This window comes from Drosophila albomicans, chromosome 3 (assembly GCF_009650485.2).
Source record: "Drosophila albomicans strain 15112-1751.03 chromosome 3, ASM965048v2, whole genome shotgun sequence".
NCBI lineage: Eukaryota > Metazoa > Arthropoda > Insecta > Diptera > Drosophilidae > Drosophila > Drosophila albomicans.
The window spans coordinates 15,527,198-15,546,687 of record NC_047629.2 but is presented as its reverse complement, the minus strand read 5'-3'; the positions used below and the strand labels follow the sequence as shown (position 1 = coordinate 15,546,687).

The window sequence follows — 19,490 nt, the reverse complement described above, 5'->3', positions numbered from 1 at the left end:
AAACCCCATGTCGAGTGCCTGTTAACCCTAAAAGCCACACGATGACATTAATTACGTATACTTTCAGTTGCAGGACCTTCTTGTGGTCCTTGTACTCCTACAAAATTAATACCAAGTAATTAACAGCAGCAGCAACAGCGACAACAGATTCCTTTATACGTGATTTAAGCGAGTCAACTGCCCGTTATTAGGCTCCAACATCCATTGTGTGGGCGTTCTCATATTGACTTTACCAACTCTACCAAGTAGTTGTGGTGCTTGAGGGGGCGTAGCGTAAGCAGCTTTTGCCAATTAAGCAGCTCACTTGGCTTACTTGGCGAATTGCCTTTGCCTTTGCCTTGAAAACTGAAATTGCTTTGCTAAGCTTCTAATTTGGGCAATTCCTATATATACTTAGCATGAAATTTTTGCATCAGCTGTGAAGTGAATTCGCTTTGCTACCCTCCCAAAACTCAAGCGAGGCATGGCTAATGCGGCTTAGTTTTGTTAACGATTTGCAAACACGTGTGAGTGTGACTCCCATAGCAAAGGTCCAAATCGAATGCCGGAGCAACCCCCTTTGAAGCCAAGAACGATAAACAGCAACGAACATTTTTCTTTTTTCGCTTTGATGATATCTAGGCATGCCACATGCTTCTGAACTAAACAAATAACTATGTCGTCATATCGCCATCTCTGACTGATCCGAGATGAGTAACTCGCTCCAAGATAATAGAATGCGATTGTGTACATAACAATAAAATACCCTAAAGTTTTGTACACTTAAAGTGCTATTATATCTGCAACTTGTAACTTGGTGAATGCTCTGAATCAATCATAATTGAATATTTTTCAAAAGTAGGCGTTCATTAACATTCGCCGAATGTTTTTGCGAATCATTCTCATTCAATTAACATCTACTTTCAGACATAGAGAAACCTACACTCAGAGAATTTGTGTACATCAAAACATTTTAATATTTTTTTTGCGTTGCAGCTTCTCTTAGTTAATCCTAATTAAATTAATTAATCTTTTTGTAGAAAGTATCATTGGCTTTTGCTCAGATAAGATTATTAAACAGTGTGATTAGAGACGTAAAGGTTATCTCCAAGGTTGTACTAATTGAACAATAACAACAAAATTATATAGAATGTGCAATCCAACGTGCAACTCAACATAAAAAAAGTATAAAAAAAATGTAAACAAAATTTTATAAATATTTATGTTAAAGTTCCGGAAACAATTACCAGCGAGAGCAATTACGCTTTGTGAATCTATTACGATTGCTTTATTTCAGTCTGGATTACTAAGTGCATTGCTTTATAAGGAACTGAGAGTAATTATAAATATGTACATATAATATGTATATAAATAGTATTATAGTTAAAAGTAAGAGTGGGTGTCACTGGGATTCGATTCGTCACACCCGCATAGTGTGGTTTTTGTATTTTTTGGTTCGGCCTGCACACTAAAATAGAAAGCTAAGGCAACAACGTGGCATATACAAGGGGCGAATTCAATATCCCCCGAATTAAGGCATCTATGGTAGATTACAGCCCACCTGGGTGACCACCTTGGCAGCCACATCGGTGGCCTTACGCACACATTCGCTCAGCGAACGTTTCTCCAGCCAGGCATGCAGAAAGCCAGCGACAAACGTATCTCCTGCTCCGGTGGCATCCACCACCTTATCCACACGCTGTCCTTGGTACTCTTCGAAGACACCTTGACCTGCTGGAGACTTCTCCGCCACATAGTTGGTGATCAACTGCACGCCCTTCGCTCCATTGGTTACGAGTATGATCTTTGGATTGCCCGCCTGCAGCAGTTGTTCTCCCAACTCATCAACGCTTTTGCAACCAGCTGCGGTGGCCAGCTCCTCGAACTCCTGTCGATTGCCAAACACAAAGAGCGCACGCTTGACCAAGTTAAGCATCTCCTCCGAATGTTCCCGCACTATGTAGGGTGCACTGAGATTCACAGCCAGATGACGACGGTCCCGCACCAGATCACGCAGTATATACTCGATAACCTCAGCTCGATGTGGGACAAAGAATCCCTCGATGTAGAGAATCTGTTTGCGTTCGATGGGACGCAGAAAAGTTTCATGACCATGAAGAGCGGCATGCTTCAGCTGTTGCAACGAGAACTTTGACGAGGCACCAATATTGGCATACAATGTGGGATTATCGTTGTGCATTAGGCAGACACACTGTCCCGTGTGCACATCCTCAATAACCTGCAGACGCGCCTCGATCTGTCTCTCGGCAATAATGGAACGCAGATGCTCCCCTGTTTTGTCATCACCAATAGCGCCAAAGAACTGAGCCTCTGTGCCCAAGATTTTGAGTATGCGCACAGTGTTCAAGGCCGATCCACCGGGATTGGAGAGACAGCTGGAGCTAATGAATTCCCGATAGGTTAACACAAACAAATAATTAGCAACTCAATGGCATTTGCACCTACCCGTTGGCAGCCTCTGTGGCGATTTTATTTATGATCTCCAGATCCAATTCGCCCTTGGAGCCCAGCTCTAGCTGGTAACTTTCAAGCACTTTGGGATCGTCCAACTTAACGACGCGATCTAGAAGCACATTGCCAAAACAGACCACTTTGCGGGGACTACCAAAAATAGAGATAGAGAGAGAGGGGTTTGAGAAATGGGAAAATCCAGTGGGGAAAACTTGCAGTGGGAAAAAACTTTACTCACGTGTCGTAGACAACTTGCGTGCCATCTGTCGAGCTTTCAGTGCCCATAATTTTCTCATAAGCATAACGAAGGTACTCCATTGTTTCGGATTTACGTTATCGATTCTCGGAATGTGATTTTCCCGCTTTTGGAAATTGTTGATTCACACTGTGCGAAGTTTAATCAATAGCCGCGCTCTAATTCAAATGAGTTTCTCCGCAGTCCGTTGCTCTGCTGGTCCGTGATCCGTCACTTCCGTCAGCCAGCGACACACTGAATGCCAAAGCCGGTTTCTGCCGGCGTATTTATCTCAGTTGTTGTGGCGTTTCCCATGCTTTTGAAGCAATTAGTTTCCAGTTCGCAACTTCTTGTTTTACCTTTTACAAAGCAAACCTTTTAGCGTTGTTGTTGTTTCGCTTGGCAATCTTGATAATGCTTTGTTTTTGTTCTGGTTGTTAGCTTTTTTTGGAACTTTTATTTGGACTTCTTTGATTTTTGTTGTACTTATTACATCATTGAGCTTTTTCTCTTTGTTTTTTTTTTGGCACATTCAACTGTGTTGAAAAATCCAGTGGGTCACCCTGTGACGCTTTTTAAAGTTCAATTTTAAATATCAAGAATGCGTTAAATTGCTCAATTATATTTATAACCGCGTTTATTACGGAGCTATTTCAATGTGTGCAAAAACTTGCGTGCTAACTTGTCGTTACTCAACACTGGCTTAGCTTTCCAGTGCGCACAGCTGTTCGTTGTGTTTGTTTACGTAGAAGAAAAAGCGTACTCTATTTTCAAATGCCGGCAAACAAAAACAAAGCTAAAGCTCTCTCTTTCTCTCGCTCTCATTAGCTTTGTCAGAGCTTTCGTTTGTCTAAGGTGCTGCCACCCTGTGCCGCTTTCAAATGACCGTTAGAGGGGTTGTACAAATTTAACAATAACAACAAAATTATATAGAATGTGCAATCCGTCGTGCAACTCAACATAAAAAAAAGTATAAAATATGTAAACAACATTTTTTAAATATTTATTTTAATGTTCAGGAAATAATTACCAGCGAGAGCAAGTACGCTTTGTGAACCTATTACGATTGCTTTATTTCAGAGTAGATTAATAAGTGCATTGCTTTATAAGGAATTGAGAATAATTATAAATATGTACATATATATATGTAAATGTATATAAATAGTATTTAGTTAAAAGTAAGAGTGGGTGTCACTGGAATTCGATTCGTCACACCCGCATTGTGTGGTTTTTGTTTTTATTTTTGTCCGGCCTGCACACCAAAATAGAAATCTAAGGCAAGAACGCGTCATATGTGGGGGAGGGGATAAGTCAGGCTATTGAGTTAAGGCATCTATGGCAGATTACAGCCCACCTGGGTGACCACCTTGGCAGCCACATCGGTGGCCTTACGCACACATTCGTTCAGCGAACGCTTCTCCATCCAGGCATGTAGAAAGCCAGCGACAAACGCATCTCCTGCTCCGGTGGCATCCACCACCTTATCCACACGTTGTGCTTGGTACTCTTCGAAGACACATTTACCTGCTGGAGACTTCTCCGCCACATAGTTGGTGATCAACTGCACGCCCTTCGCTCCATTGGTTACGAGTATGATCTTTGGATTGCCCGCCTGCAGCAGTTGTTCTCCCAACTCATCAACGCTTTTGCAACCAGCTGCGGTGGCCAGCTCCTCGAACTCCTGTCGATTGCCAAACACAAAGAGCGCACGCTTCACCAAGTTAAGCATGTCCTCCGAATGTTCCCGCACTATGTAGGGTGCACTGAGATTCACAGCCAGATGGCGACGGTCCCGCACCAGATCACGCAGTACATACTCGATAACCTCAGCTCGATGTGGGACAAAGAATCCCTCGATGTAGAGGATCTGTTTGCGTTCGATGGGACGCAGAAAAGTTTCATGACTATGAAGTGCGGCATGCTTCAGCTGATGCACCGAGAACTTCGCAGAAGCGCCAATATTGGTATACAATGTGGGATTGTCGTTGCGCATAAGGCAAAGAGACTGTCCCGTGTGCATATCCTCAATAACCTGCAGACGCGCATCGATCTGTCGCTCGGCAATAATGGAACGCAGATGCTCCCCTGTTTTGTCATCACCAATAGCGCCAAAGAACTGAGCCTCTGTGCCCAAGAGCTTGAGTATGCGCACAGTGTTCAAGGCCGATCCACCGGGATTGGAGAGGCAGCTGGAGCTAATGAATTCACGATGGGTTAACACAAACAAATAATTAGCAACTCAATGGCATTTGCACCTACCCGTTGGCAGCCTCTGGGGCGATTTTAATTGTGATCTCCAGATCCAATTCGCCCTTGGAGCCCAGTTTTAGCTGGTAACTCTCAAACACTTTGGGATCGTCCAACTTAACGACGCGATCTAGAAGCACATTGCCAAAACAGACCACTTTGCGGGGTCTACCGAAACAAGAAAGAGAGAGAGAGAGAGAGGGATTTGAGAAATCGGAAAATCCAGTGGGGGAAAACTTTCAGTGGGAAAGAACTTTACTCACGGGTCGCAGACAACTTGCGTGACATCTGTCGAGGTTTTAGTGCTCATAATTTTCTTACACGCATAACGAAGGTTCTTCATTGTTTCTGATTTGCGTCGTCGATTCTCCAAATGTGATTTTCCCTCTTTTGGCAGTTGTTGATTGAATAGCCGCGCTCTAATTCAAATAAGTTTCTCTGCAGTCCGTTGCTCTGCTGGTCCGTGATAGGGATGTCAGAAAAATATCAAAATATCGATATGTCGATATTTTTCCTCTTAAAATATATTATCATCGCGATATTTTTTGGGCAAAAAAAGGCAATATTGATATTTTTGAGATGATATTTCCGATTGAGTGATTTGCTGCAGAATAACATACTGATGAAAGCTACTTTGCTTGATCCTCGTTATGCCTTTTCACGTATTAAACAGATGGTTGAAAATAAACAAACAGAAATACTGCCTTCTTAAGGAGAAATGGATTGCGAAGAACAAGACATGATCGCATTAAGCGTACAGGAAAGTTGTCTAGATTAGCACAAAAGGACCATAGGACTCCGAGACTCTGCAGTTCAGAGTTCCGAAAGAAAGGAAGTGCATCTTTTCTTTAGTGTGCCATTTTGTAGTTGGGTGACAAATCCGTTAGAATTGTGGATCTCATATGTGTCAACTATATCCATGCTAGCGAAGGTGGCATTAAGTTCGGTTTCATCTGAAGGGTTGGCTTCTGCCATAAAGTGTGTTCTTTGTGAGTCCCCTAGTCATATGACAGACCAGCATGTAATCTTAACATTAAATAAAGATTTGTTTTCTAATTAATAATTAAACTTTTATTTTGACTTCTTTGATTTTTATTGTACTTTTGTGCTTTTTCTTTTTTTTTTGAACATTCAACTGTGTTGAATAATCCAGTGGTTCACTCTGTGACGCTTTTTGAAGTACAATTTAAAATATCAAGAATGCGTTAAATTGCTCAATTATATTTATAACTGCGTTTATTACGAAGCTATTGTCTTTACTCAACACTGGCTTAGCTTTCCAGTTCGCACAGCTGTTTGTTAAGTTTGTTTACGAAGAAGAAGCATACGCTTTTTCAAATGCCGGCAAACGGCAACCAAAAACACAGCTAAAGCTCTCTCTCTCCCTCTCTCTCTCGCTCTCGCTCTAATAAGCTTTGTCAGAGCTTTCGTTTGTCTAAGATGCTGCCAACCTGTGCCACTTTCAAATGACCGTTAGAGGGGCTTTTTAAATTATTATTTCTATCAGGTTTTATATTTATACTTCGAGTCCACTTATGTGTGCATATAAATGTGTTTATTGTTGTTATATGATATATATTATTATATCATGCAGAGCTAATCAACAGAAAATCCCAATTTCAAAGCGAAAGGCTTGGCGGTATGGGGAAACCCGAAGATGGTACTTTAATAATGTTTTAATTTAATGAAAAAGCACATTTGAATGCTGTAAATTATAACACACAAAAAATATACTTATTTTGAATTTCAACATCATTATTCAAGCAGAAAAATCACACATCAGTGCGTAGATAAATTGAGTTTTTATCCAACCACACTCAAATTGAAAGGCAAGGGGGTATTTCCCAAGCCAACATATAAGCATTCTACTTCTGCTTGGATTTCCCCAGCAACAAATAATTCCCCCTTAGCTGCATGTCTTTGCAGTAACCATGACTCTCAACGCATTTCGGCTCTTAACTGGTCTCCAAACCTGTGCACGTGAGTCGAAACGCGATGCTCGTCAGAGTCATACGCAGTGACGAGCATGTATTACAATCGAACTTTGGACTGACTTTCGCATCGGAATGTATTTCATGCCAATACTCAATGTCCAATACCTGTCTGTATCTGTTTCATGTGTGCTTCGAGGAATTCTAAAACCTGTTTTGGTCGCCATGCAGTATTGTGGCTGCCCCGTTGAGTGACAAGCGAATCGTGAATTTGAGTCATGCTGACCATATTTTTAGTAAAGCTTTTGGATTTTGGCTCGCTAGCATGACTCAGCACTTTGAGGTGTGCATCTGCCCCAGCCAAGTGCAGCATTTCCCAGCCACGCATTGGCCACTTGTTTATGTGCCAAACAATCGAGCGCAATCGACAATGAAAACAAAGCTTCCCCGACCCAAATACCAACTGCACGCCATGCAGCGAAAGCATGCAGCTAGAAACAGAAGCAGAAACAGAGCAAGAATCGAAATCAGAATCAGCTTAGGCCAATTGTAATTTAATAGGCCTGCGTTTGATGTACTTACTCATAATATTGTTAAGCATAAAAGTAGTAAACAACTGAGAGCTGGGGACAGTTCCAAGTTCATTGGCCAAAATTGGCGCGCAAATTGTATGGCCTGATATTCTGATATCGATATACAATATAGTATAGTATAGTACGTAGTACTATGAAAATACGTCAAGTGCTGCAGTTTTGTATTTACAGCTATCGCAAGCAGAATTTTGCAAGCCGTGTTTATTTTGGTGTTTATGCGCAGCAAGTTAACAATATTTATATTTAGATTTCAGATAGGTCAGTGCTTTCATTGCAGGCCCTTTCCTCAGATGTTGAACGAGAAGTTTTGGCCCCTCGGGTGATTAACCCGCGCCACAACAAAAATCGCCAGCTTAACTATTTTTCTGGGTAGCAGGGTTCAATGATTTACATGTTGTTTACCAACTTTGTTGTTTATGCCAAATTTTACATATACATATGTGAAAATGCAATTCAAATTCGCAGTTCCATTTCCCATTTTTTCCAAGAAGTTCATTAAACTTCGCTGACGCTTTCCTTATAGGTGGGAATGAATTTGTTGTTGACACAGATGATGGGTTCGATTTGATTAAAGTTCACTACGGAGGGTTACAGATGAGTCAAAGGTGTGTGTGTGTTGCAGAGCATGGTCTCAGTATCCGTATCCATTCCCACAAAGAGTTAAAGAGTACTTCAACCTCAATCCGCCGAAATTGCAACAGTACATTCAACTTATTTACATATCTACTATATAAATTATTTATACACTTACATACTTTATATTGCATCTACACACTCATACATATGTTTTGCAGGTGGCTATTTATAATACTTGTTATTCGACATATGTAAACAATAACAATAACAGTTCACCCTTCGTCAACAAAAAAATATGCTTGGTAAATCAAAAAATTAACCGCAACCAAATAATTCATTAAAAAAGTGCATTAGCGATCTGAAAATATACGCGCCACTTTTTTTGCGCGGTAGTTGAACTCCGGCAATGGCGTATTTGGTTTCTCCCCCATTTACTGTTCAACAGAAGCATCACGCCACAATGTTAATTGGTCAAGTTGACAAAAGAACAGTTCCGGCAACTATTATGATTCGAGACAGTTCACCGAAAGATGATTTTTTAGCTCAGGGTAATAATACGGATTTATTGTGGGCAATGTTCCAAATCCCGATGATACCCCCCACGGGGGCGACGATTTCATTCACTAAATTTCACGCGAAACACAATAACAAACTTGTATTCAATCCCAAGTGTTTGTCGCGCGCGCTCATTAATTAAACATCGTTGAGGCATACATAACACATATATAGCGTATACGCGACGTTGGCGGGGTGGCTTCTTGACGTCAGCTATTGTCATGAGTGATCGCTTAGGAACAGACATTGGCCCGAGCATATATTTATACGTATATTTTATTTGCATGTCTTGAGTCATTTTCACTTACACGACCTGTTGACCATTTGGCCCATCGCCAAGTGCATGACCAACAAACGTGGTGTTCACCACCTTATGCCGAAATTCGTTGAGTTCGCGTGAAAACAGCATGCGAAAATTGCCGGAAAATCTTTAAAAAGTATATCGCTTTTTTAAAGAGCTATAAATTGACATAAACTTGGCAGCTTTATTAAACTTAGTGAGTAAAATTTGTACGAAAACCTATGACAAAATGCAATTTGACGGAAACGTGAACATTAATGGTTTTCATTGAAAAACTCTTGAATCAAGGCAAAAGGTGAAATGGAAAAAAATACGATCAAAGCTGCAATACTGATAAGAGGCCAGTTTCATAGCGCATATTGCATCTCACGTCAAAGATCGTAGTCTGGCTACAGACAGAAAATAAACCCAAAGACAAAGACTTGCTAATTCCTCAAATTAACGGAAATCTTTTGCTACCCCACAAAAAAAAAAATGATAATAATAAAGGTACAAAAATGTGCTTGGCACAACACAAAAAAAAATATTTGCTGAATCTTCACTTTTGAAATGAGAGCGGAGGCGTCAAGCGAAAATTACTTGGAAAAAACTCACACATATAATATCAGAGAGAGAGTGCCGGAGAGAGACAGTCGATTGGGATTTACGCCGGCTGGCCTTTGCCAACTGTTGCTTCTGTGTGCGTGAGCAGGCCCCCCTAAAAAGCTTTTGTCACAGAGAGCGCAAGCGAATACGAGAGTGAGAGCGAGAGCGATATGTGCTCGCGAGGCACTCTTCTGATGAAATTCAATGGCGGCGAGAGGGCAGCTATAAAAGCTCGCGCTCGCCAACGTTGGGCATTCATTGTGAAATTGCAACTCAAAATTGAAACAAGCACAGACCGAGACGGTTAAACGGATTTTAAAGCGCGCTGCGTAAACGTGAAAAGAATTTCATAATCAAAAGTTAATAGACCGCAAATTGCCGAGGAATACAATCAACGGGCAAACGCTAATAACAGCAACAAAAGCAACAATAAACAAAGCAGTGATACCACAACACACAAAAGTGCCACACACAAACTATACAAACATTGAAAAGCAAAAAAAACTTTGCCACAAACCAAAAGTGCAAACAGAAGCTGTAAAAATAGCTCAAAATCAAGTGACAAGCTCCGAAATTAGCAACTCATACAAAATGGTCGTTGAGGAATCTGTCAACATGCACTACACACACAACCACAACATGGAATTGGCCGATTGCGATACCCCAATCGGTCGCACCGTCAAATCAGCTCTTCTGCGAGCCCAATCTGAATCTCGAGTGATCGTCGGACTATCAGCAGCCATCAATGTGCTCTCCAAGTCACCGGAGGGTTCACTCTTCTGCCTGATGGCCGTGCCCAAGGACGGCGATTCAGCCACACACATGCACGAGGTGCTACTGGAGGCGTTTTGCTACGAGAACGACATCTATGTGATCAAGGTGGACGATGCCACCAAGCTGAGCCGCATTTTGGGCCAGGAAAGCATCGAATCATGCTGCCTGGTGCAAAAGACCTGGGCTGGCGATCAGATCGAGGAGCATCTGAACAAGGCGGAGAATCAATTGGTCGACTACTGCGAGGCCCATTGGGATGCACCACAGCATCCCATCGTTCAGCTGCCAGTCGTATAAACTATGAGATGGATCAGACGATTTAATTGAACAGCCCGTTACAGTGGGGCAAAACATGGTTTAAATTGATGCAACAACCAATAAGAACAGCAACCAGTTAAGACAAGGTTAATGTACCCAAAACGTTTGGAGAGTTCTGCGGAAACCGACGTATTGGGACATATCCCAATTACATATACATATTATATATCATATAATATACATACACATACATATGTATAAGTGTATATAGGAGGAGCGGCTTAATCAGAAGAGTAGCTGCGACGATGGCCAATTATCATACGCTAGATTGAAGGAGAGTAAAGGAGAGAGCAGAGATCGTGAGAGGCAGCCGACGACCTTCGTTGGAGCAGCATCAGCATCAGCAGCAGCAGCCGAGAATGCAATGGAACTTGCAGCCGTCACAACAACAATACCAACAACAACTACGGCTGCTGCGGAAGTGCGCCTCACACACACACACATACACCATCACACTCTGGGATTTACACTCTCTGGTTCTCTCTTTAATCTGGCAGCAATTTCGCAACCAGAGGCAAATACAATTCATACACGCACACAACCACAAAGCCATGCGCACACACATAAGCGCGTGACCAGCTGCTGGTTTATTTTTTCATCCAGTTCGCTTTAAGCGTAAAACAAATTATTAAATAATTGAGATTTACGATGAACAGATTTCCATTCTAATTGTTAAACATAAACAAAAAGAAAAATACAACACAAAAAAAAAAAAATATTGTAATTTGTATTTTAAAGTTAAAGTTTTGTTATGTTAGCTTTTCTTAAAAACCAGCGTATTAAATAATACAAAAGAAAGTACAACAAAAAAATGTTATTTAATTTTAAGAAAAAATTAAAAAAAGAATTTTTGAAAAAAATATATAAATAAAAATTATAAAAAAAAACCAAAAACTTTTCAGTCTTATCAATTTCAAATTTTCAGCTCTTTCTTACAGCGATTTCTGAACTTTGCTTGAATGACGAACTTATTGGTTATCTGTCAAAATTACAGATAAGACCAAGTTTTGGGGAAAAAACTTTGGAAGATCAAAGAACAAACAGAACATTGTTTTAGCATTTGGGGAATTCTTTGTACCTTTTGATATGATGTTGAAATTTTCCCAATATCTTGGAAATAAAATTAAAATAAAGTTCTAAAACATTTTAGACGCTTTTACCAATTTTCAGATAGAGGTTTTTCAATATTTCTATTGTGACGAACACACCAAAAATTATCGTGACGTCAAGCATAACAAATCTCTTAAGCATAGATATATCAAAAGCTGGTGGAAGTGATCCATCTATTGGCCATATTATCAACGGTGTTTCCCCAATGAATCGACAAACAGAGGCACGTTCTTATCAATAATACTCGCTAAATTAAGTGAACATAATTGCTCGGAATCGCTACAGCAAACTGAATCCGAGCAGCTGTCCCGTAAAATGCTACCAGATTGCCAGCCATGACAATTAAATAATCGTATGAGCATTGGCACGTTTCGGCCACTGAGATTTGAATGTTAATCAATGTCCAGACAGCTCAGACAATCGTGCCAAACAATTTGGAAAAATTTTAAGCAGCTCAGCAAACGTTTCCATATGATCCCTTGTTTGATTGGCTTGGATACAAAATTATAGGTTATAGCTTAGAGACAACGGAAGAGATAGCAGAATCATTCGAACTCTGCTTAAAGATAATTATATAATAAATCTTTCGGATTTTTATTCCTAAGTACGAAATAATTGAAGAGTGCATTAATTAGCTTTACTACTGTTTCACACGTATCTAATGAAAGTATAGTTTACTTACAATATTTATATGGGAAATTAACTAATTGTATGTAATTAAGGAAATCATTTACTCAAAGCGGTTCGCTAACCTAATAATTAGATAAGTGGCATCCAAAGTACTAGCACCAGACAAAGTGTTAACTAAGCCCTCTGTTTGAATTATCAATACTCGATACTCATGACTTTGGTACTTGATTAATAATTCAATCGAAGTACGCCGGACTTTACACCTTCACAGTCTGCGGATCCACGTAAATTTAGCGTTAATTCGAAAGAACAAGATCTCACACTCATTGCGATTCGGTCTCATCTCAATTGGAATTGGCCGAGTCATGCGATATATTGAGTAATGAGACATGTGCTCATTGACTCTGAGCAACTGAATTGAATTTTATTTTGCATACAAGGGGAATACCTTTTACCCATATTGCAAAACAATAACCGGCACTTGTTCAATGTTCGGTGTTCGGTGTAAAAAAGCATTAGGTGTATAAGAGGCCTAACCTCAGAGAAATCTCTGGGGGTAGTTCACATTTACTCAATTGTGTTTGCTCAATAGCGGGAAGCATTTAGCGTGACTTGCGATGCGAATCTGAGAATGCAAAAAGATCGATATGAAAACGGAGGCTGAAGCAGCAGTTGTCAAGGCAGACGACCCCCGGCTCGGCTCGGCCTGGCCCGGGCCAAAGACTGAACAAGATTGAACATGACAGAGTGCAAACTTCACAAACGACAATGGTGATGTCGTTGAAGGTAAATGATTCATATAAATAACGCTGCTGCCGTTTTGGTGCTATCCCCAAAATTAGCATATTCTAAACTGAGATCGTATATACGTCAAATGGAATAACCGTAGCCACAAATACCGCTCAGAGCAAACTAGTTTGATACGTGATTGCTCAGCGAGAAACGAACACCGAACACCGAACAGCGACTCAAAACCCATTAGCTCTCCACACCGATACTCAACTTGAGACCCAGCTAAAGCGATGCCAACCACTGTATGTACATGTGATTGCCATGAAAGCGTGCTAATTACGAGGCGTGCACCACTTGAGCTCAGCGCTGAGCGATTTTTTTTTCAAGAGAGAATCAATATACTTGGGACTAGATTTAACGCGTATTTAACTGTTATTTGTTTTGATTTTAATAATTCCGTTTTAAGCTCGCAAACTTGTTTTTACTTGTAAATACGAATTATTATAAATTTTATTGTTGTTTTTTTTATAATTTGCGTACGAACGTTCGTGCCATTGTTGTTTGTGTTGATGTCGTTTTCCTCATAAATGCGAAAATAAAACAAGTCGCGTTATCAATTTGCTGTATGCTCCCAAACACGGATTACGCCTCTGTACTATCTCTGGGGATTTCTACGGAATTGCTGTCGCTGTTTGGCAAAAACCAAGAGAACACTAAAACCAGAACAAACGATAACAAAGCTTAGACGAGTGCCGTTTACTGAGTTATCCAAAAGTCATAAAAACTTTTCCCAAAAAATTTCAAAAGGGATTTATTCATGCATTTGCAGAATTTCTTAAGACTATCAAATAGTAGATTTATTTACACTGCCATAAAACATAAAACACATCTGCATTTCAACTAGTTAAACATCCCTCGTTGGAAGAAAATTGTGCCATTTTGTGCCAACTTCAACCTTCAATTTGCAAATCAAGCAAAACATAACATTGATAACTGCCAAAATTTCCATCATTTATCATACTATTTCTGATAGCACGCATTTCGATTTGTTTACTACTATATTTAGCTAATTTGTATGGGACCGAAATGCCAAAGCTTTCCACAACTTAATCAATTGATTAGAGTCAATCAGAGAGAGCTGCGCAATAGACACGAGACTAATAGATCATTGACAGAATCACACGAGTGGAATTGTTTGTTGTGAATGAATATTGTAAATTGAAAATTGTAAATCTCGAAAACCAGTTTGAAAACACACATTAAATTGTATAAGGGCCATGAGGGAAATCCCAGCTAACAAGCAAAGCAAATAACAATTCCTCGAAATGCACTTATTTACCTGAAAGGGAACATCTAAATCACTTCTAAAGGTTAATATTTGTTAAGAAAAGGTTTGACAAAAACAAAATCGTTTATAATCATGAATAGCGAGAAACGTATGCAAAGAGCAGATAAGATTTATTTGCTCAGTGGGGCAAATGCTCAATACTCGAATTGTGTTTTACACAAAAGAATTCTGTAAATTTTGAAATAATTGGGAAATTCCCTAGCTCAAGGCAAAAAATGTTTGGCAAATTCCGAAATGATGTTAATGAATTGCTGCAAAATTCTAGGGAAAATCTCCGCTGGAATGCATAAAATGTACATAAACAATTGAAAAATGATTTGTATATATGAGAACTAGACAAGTTGCCAAAGATTTATCTAAACATTTATCACATGGGGCACATTGCCTGAAATCTCTCTCTCTCTCTCTTTCTCTATAGCTTGGCCATAAAATGCGCATCAAGTGCAAAAACTTGCACACTCTGATAATGATAATAATAATGATAATGATAGTAAAGCTACGAATTACAAAAATAAACATCAATGCAAATATGGACACGAGCACTTTGTCTATTTAAACTACGAGTACACTGTATATCTGAAACGCAATTGCACCTGCAGGACGCATAAAGCAAATTGGTTTCCCTTGTTGGTTTAAACAAAGTCTTTGGGCGAGAAATTAGCACCACATTTACAGTTGTGAAATATGTGCGTGTCCATAAATAGCCATAATAATAATACAAATTTGCCTGTCTGGTCGTGCTTGTATATTTAATTCCATTCGCTTTGTTGTTTGGCCCCATTGATTGCTCTTCACTTTTGGTTGGTTGGTGGCTAGATGTTTGCTGAAGGGCAGAGGAATTGGGCACTCTTTTTTGTTGGTGTTTAGTGTGGCGCCAGTTAACATGACAGCGTTGAATTTCACAAGAACGCAGACGCCTGGGAGAGCCAGTCGATATCTGATAGCATCGTTATCTCTACGAGCATGACTGTGTGAGAGTTTGAAACTCTCTCGAAGCGCGTGCCACGAGACGGGCCAAAGAAACGTTGTGGCCATTTCGCTGATAAGCGAAATTCATAATGTGAGCTCGAGAGACAGAGAGAGAAAGAGAGAGAGTGATCGAGTGAGCGAGGGCTGTCGATCTCAAGGTCTGTGGCTCTCGGTGGGGCGACGGCACCTGATCGCGTCAAGTTTAAGCACGTTTTGTCTGCGCTGCTGTAAATACACAGTTACAGTTACGATTGAATGTTTTTTTTTTTTTATTTTATTGATCGCGCGGGGCGTATGAATAAAGAATGTTTCAGATTCCTGTACAATCGGCGGATTGTGCACATGTCGCGCACGATTGTGTGCCTGTTGTCAGTTGTCATTTGTCTGTTTGCTTACGCAAATCGTTGCGCATACGCAGCGTGTTACCGCTTACAGCTTGCCGTTAACCGTTATGCAGCCGGAGCCACCCCCAAAGAGAGAGAGAGAGAGAGAGAGAGAGACAGAAGTAACGCCCGTAACTGCGTCAATGTCATAAAACTTTCTCACGTAAGTCAAAATCTCTTGTTCTTCACTTATCATGTCGAAAATCTCGGATCATCTGCGAGTTCAGTCTCCGCACGGTTATTAATACGACTTAACAGCGGCATTAAAAATGGATTCTTATCGATTATATAACGCTAAGTGCTTGTTTAATAAAGTTATATTCATACTACACGTACTCTTTAATGCGCTCACTTGTGGTTATTCAAAGTGCTTATCGTAATGCTTAAATGCTTCTGCGTATGTGGGGGCGTATTATTAATTCAATGTGGTAAATAACAATATAAAAAAAAAACAATAACAAACAAATTAAGATTTCACCTACTTTTTCCAAGAATCGCATTTCCCCACAGACTTGCAATGGGGGAACCACAACAGCCCACAAGGTAATAAATTTTAAACTTTTTAAAGCAATAAATATCTTACGCAAGGAATAGAAGCAAAATATGTTGTGCTTTGCCAGTCTACCAAAACTAATGACGAAAGCAATTTAATGACGTCAAAACATCATATCGCAAGCTTTTTCTTTGCGTCCGCGGCTGCGTGTGTTTAAATGGATTATATAATTCACAATTCGCGTTTGAATTTATCTAAACATTTTAGTTCCTCAACTTTATAAATATTTCTCATTGTTCTACACTTTTCTTAAAATTTGTACTAATACAAAATATTAGACAATTTTATAGGTTGAAAGTATGTTTCATTTTCAAAAATAATTAATTAAAGTGATTGACAAATATCACAAAACTCCAACTCCAACTATGACTCATTCGGGATAAAATCAATGGGAACATTTTCAAGTATTTTATAGAATATTGGTTTAAACGTTTCCTGTCATTAATCAATTTATTGAAGCGTTCAAATTCTAAAATTAATAATTTAAAATATTCAGTGAATGAAATTGTTGAAAATGCGGCTCTGCACTAAAGGCATTAAATAAACGTGGCATTGCATATATTATTATTATAATATTAAAAAAAATATACTAATTATTATAATCTTTAATATTTATTATTTATTTATTTATTACTAAATCTAAATCTTCTCATAGATACCATATCTATACCCATTAGTAGTATTCACTATTAATGTATTACTTAGCTGTCATGAAATGCTATCAATTAGTAATATTCATGCAAATAATATTTATCCAACTTTTCATTTATGTATGTATATATATTTGTTGTCAAATATAAAACACAATTAAACTTGTTTGTGCAATAGCGCATCATTATTGTTATTAATAAATTTTTAAATTTTTTTAACAATCCAACCATCAACCAATCCATTGAAGCATTTCAAGTCCTATTTCGAAAAAGTAAAAATTATATATTTTCAAGATTTGTTTTAGTTGCGAGCAGATTCAAAATACATTGAAAATGTATAGTTACTCTATTATCTTCTTCATTCTTGCTCTGAATAAAAACTATAGTGTAATAAAAGTTCTATAAAATACAACAATTTAAGTAATTACTATTATTAACTGAATTTATTTTCAATACATCTTTATAGGATGGAGTAATATTTAAATTTAAAAATGTACAATGTAAATCATACAATGAGTCATTAATGCTAATTCCACTTTGTCAAATTCGCGCCATTGCCCGGGAAACGAACGTCTTGAATTATAGAGCGGATTGGCTATATTCCGTCAATGATGTTTACACCGAAGTTCAAATATTCAAACGAGCCAATGGATTCAAACCATGGTTATTCAAATATAAATTAAATTTTTGTGAATATTTACAGAAAAAGAACCATCGGCTTTTCAGTCTTATATTTAATATATTCAGAGAGTACACCAACTTGGCAACCCAAACCTGCCCTCTTGTGGTACGTATGTATATTATATTAATAATTATTAAATTCTTACCCATTTTTCATGTTAGGGAAATATTACAGTTTTAGGATTTAGTCTGAAGGTTGATCGACTCAAGCTGCCTTTGCCAACGGGCGTTTATTTAGTGACAACAGGTTGGATTTTAAACAAAAGATTAACATCAAATTTGAATATAACATTTGAATTTGTTGAGGACTCGGGCCTTGACTCTGAGAAAAGTCTTTTCGGGCATTAAATTGCACAAATTGAAGTATTTAAATATATAAATATTTCTCCTTATTACCAATATAAACTAAATATATAATATATATATTGTATTATCCTTAACACATTGATTTGATTCAAATAAATTGTTAAACTAATTTTATCGAATTCTAGAGACCGTCAACTATAATAACTTATCATAACTTCATTTATAAATTCAGGAATCAAACAGTATTTAATGTTTGACTTTTTTTCAATGTTTTACTTTACTTATATTATAAGATGCAATCATTTTTTCCCTTATTTGTGTTTGTATTTTACATTTTTCGTAGCATTTCTAAATATTTATAATTTTTGTAAATACATTATATTTGTGAAATACAATTAAAGTTGATCATACCGTATCATGATGGTTATTAATAAATTTTTCTAACAACCCCAGCATTAATCAAAGCATTGAAGCATTTCAAGTTCTATTTATAAGAGGGAACAATTTATAAATTTTCTTCAGTTGTTATAGCTACGGATAGGCTCCAAAGGCATTCACAATGCAGCGCAGTGTTATTATTATTCTAATCCTTACTCTAAATCCAAACTACAATGTAAAGAAAGTTCGAAATATTACAAATATTCTGATAATTTGTATTAATAACTACATTTTTCCAATATCTTTTTGTAGTCTGCACTAATATTTAAATTCAAAAATGCTCAGTGCAAATCATTCAACGAATCCTTAATGGTTATGCCGATTTGCCAAATTCGTGCCGTAGCACGGGATAAAAATGTTTTTAACATGTTTGCGATTTGGCGATATTCCGTCAACGAAGTTTCCACTGAAGTTCAAATTTTCAAACGCGCCAATGGATTCAAGCCGTGGCTATTTAAGTATACCATAAACTTTTGTGAATATTTAAAGAAAAGAAACCATCGACTTTTTGGTATAATTTTTAATATATTCAAAGAGTATACAAACTTGGCAACCAAAACATGTCCTCTCGTGGTAAGTTAATGTGTTTAATACTAGTATAACTCTTACCAACTAATATTTGTTCTTAGGGAAATATAACGCTTTTAGGACTTAATCTGAATTTTGATCGACTTAAGCTTCCTCTGCCAACTGGCGTTTATATGGTGGCAACATCTTGGATTTTAGATAACAAATTAACGTCCAATGTAAATGTAACAGTTGAATTTGTTGAAGACATTGGTCTTGACGCCGAGAAGAGTCTCATCGGGCATTAAATTTACCAAATTAAGTATATAAATATTTTGACTTTTTACCAATATGAACTAAATCAACCAATAATAGACATTATAATATGCTTAAAACATTAATCTGATTTAAATAAATTGTTAAACTAATTTTATTAAATTCTGGAGACTATTCAACTATAATAACTTCATTTATAAATGCAGAAATCAAACAGTATTTAAAGTTCGACATTTTTTCAATGTTTGACTTTAAGATACAATGCAATCATTTTTTCCATTATTTGTGTTTTTATTTTAAATTTGGCGTAGCATTCCTAAATATTTATTGTTTTTGTCAAT

The 19,490-nt window shown here is 38.1% G+C and overlaps 3 protein-coding genes across 5 annotated transcripts; 2 read left to right on the top strand and 1 right to left on the bottom strand.

Moving 5' to 3' along the window:
• Positions 1-1,381: 1,381 nt before the first annotated feature.
• Positions 1,382-5,877, bottom strand: LOC117570743 (uncharacterized). 2 transcript variants are annotated; one of them, XM_052004776.1, is made up of 4 exons: positions 5,197-5,877; positions 4,946-5,101; positions 4,512-4,881; positions 1,382-2,011 (listed from the first exon to the last, which is right to left on the bottom strand). In XM_052004776.1, exons 1-4 carry the CDS (start codon positions 5,274-5,276, stop codon positions 1,520-1,522), a joined length of 1,098 nt encoding a protein of 365 aa, XP_051860736.1. In that variant the 5' UTR covers positions 5,277-5,877; the 3' UTR covers positions 1,382-1,519. The 2 variants fall into 2 exon arrangements, with proteins under 2 accessions (XP_051860736.1, XP_034108456.1); XM_034252565.2 differs by lacking the exons at positions 4,512-4,881; positions 4,946-5,101; positions 5,197-5,877 and adding exons at positions 2,446-2,601; positions 2,690-3,213 and having other exon boundaries at positions 1,382-2,381.
• A 3,847-nt stretch (positions 5,878-9,724) lies between these two features.
• Positions 9,725-11,390, top strand: LOC117570318 (growth arrest and DNA damage-inducible protein GADD45 alpha). The gene has a single exon (XM_034251860.2). It carries the CDS (start codon positions 10,066-10,068, stop codon positions 10,543-10,545), a length of 480 nt encoding a protein of 159 aa, XP_034107751.1. The 5' UTR covers positions 9,725-10,065; the 3' UTR covers positions 10,546-11,390.
• Positions 11,391-15,696: 4,306 nt separating this feature from the next.
• On the top strand, positions 15,697-18,109 carry LOC127565579 (uncharacterized). 2 transcript variants are annotated; one of them, XR_007954918.1, is made up of 3 exons: positions 15,697-15,901; positions 17,527-17,728; positions 17,785-18,109. XR_007954918.1 is itself a non-coding variant. In XM_052004779.1 (3 exons), the coding sequence occupies exons 1-3, from the start codon at positions 15,698-15,700 to the stop codon at positions 17,968-17,970; spliced, it is 474 nt and encodes a 157-aa protein (XP_051860739.1). In that variant the 5' UTR covers position 15,697; the 3' UTR covers positions 17,971-18,109. The 2 variants fall into 2 exon arrangements, 1 of the variants encoding a protein (XP_051860739.1); XM_052004779.1 differs by having other exon boundaries at positions 17,645-17,728.
• Positions 18,110-19,490: the final 1,381 nt, after the last annotated feature.

What these genes read in the sequence shown, in the direction of transcription:
- LOC127565579 (XM_052004779.1), top strand. Translation starts at nt 15,698, where the DNA reads ATGTCGCGCACGATTGTGTGCCTGTTGTCAGTTGTCATTTGTCTGTTT. An exon ending in ATGTCATAAAACTTTCTCAC is followed by an intron (nt 15,902 to 17,644) that starts GTAAGTCAAAAT and finishes GAATATTTACAG; the next exon opens with AAAAAGAACCATCGGCTTTT. An exon ending in CCCAAACCTGCCCTCTTGTG is followed by an intron (nt 17,729 to 17,784) that starts GTACGTATGTAT and finishes TTTTCATGTTAG; the next exon opens with GGAAATATTACAGTTTTAGG.
- LOC117570743 (XM_052004776.1), bottom strand. Translation starts at nt 5,276, where the DNA reads ATGAAGAACCTTCGTTATGCGTGTAAGAAAATTATGAGCACTAAAACC. An exon ending in ACGCAAGTTGTCTGCGACCC is followed by an intron (nt 5,102 to 5,196) that starts GTGAGTAAAGTT and finishes TTGTTTCGGTAG; the next exon opens with ACCCCGCAAAGTGGTCTGTT. An exon ending in GCCCCAGAGGCTGCCAACGG is followed by an intron (nt 4,882 to 4,945) that starts GTAGGTGCAAAT and finishes TGAATTCATTAG; the next exon opens with CTCCAGCTGCCTCTCCAATC.
- LOC117570318 (XM_034251860.2), top strand. Translation starts at nt 10,066, where the DNA reads ATGGTCGTTGAGGAATCTGTCAACATGCACTACACACACAACCACAAC.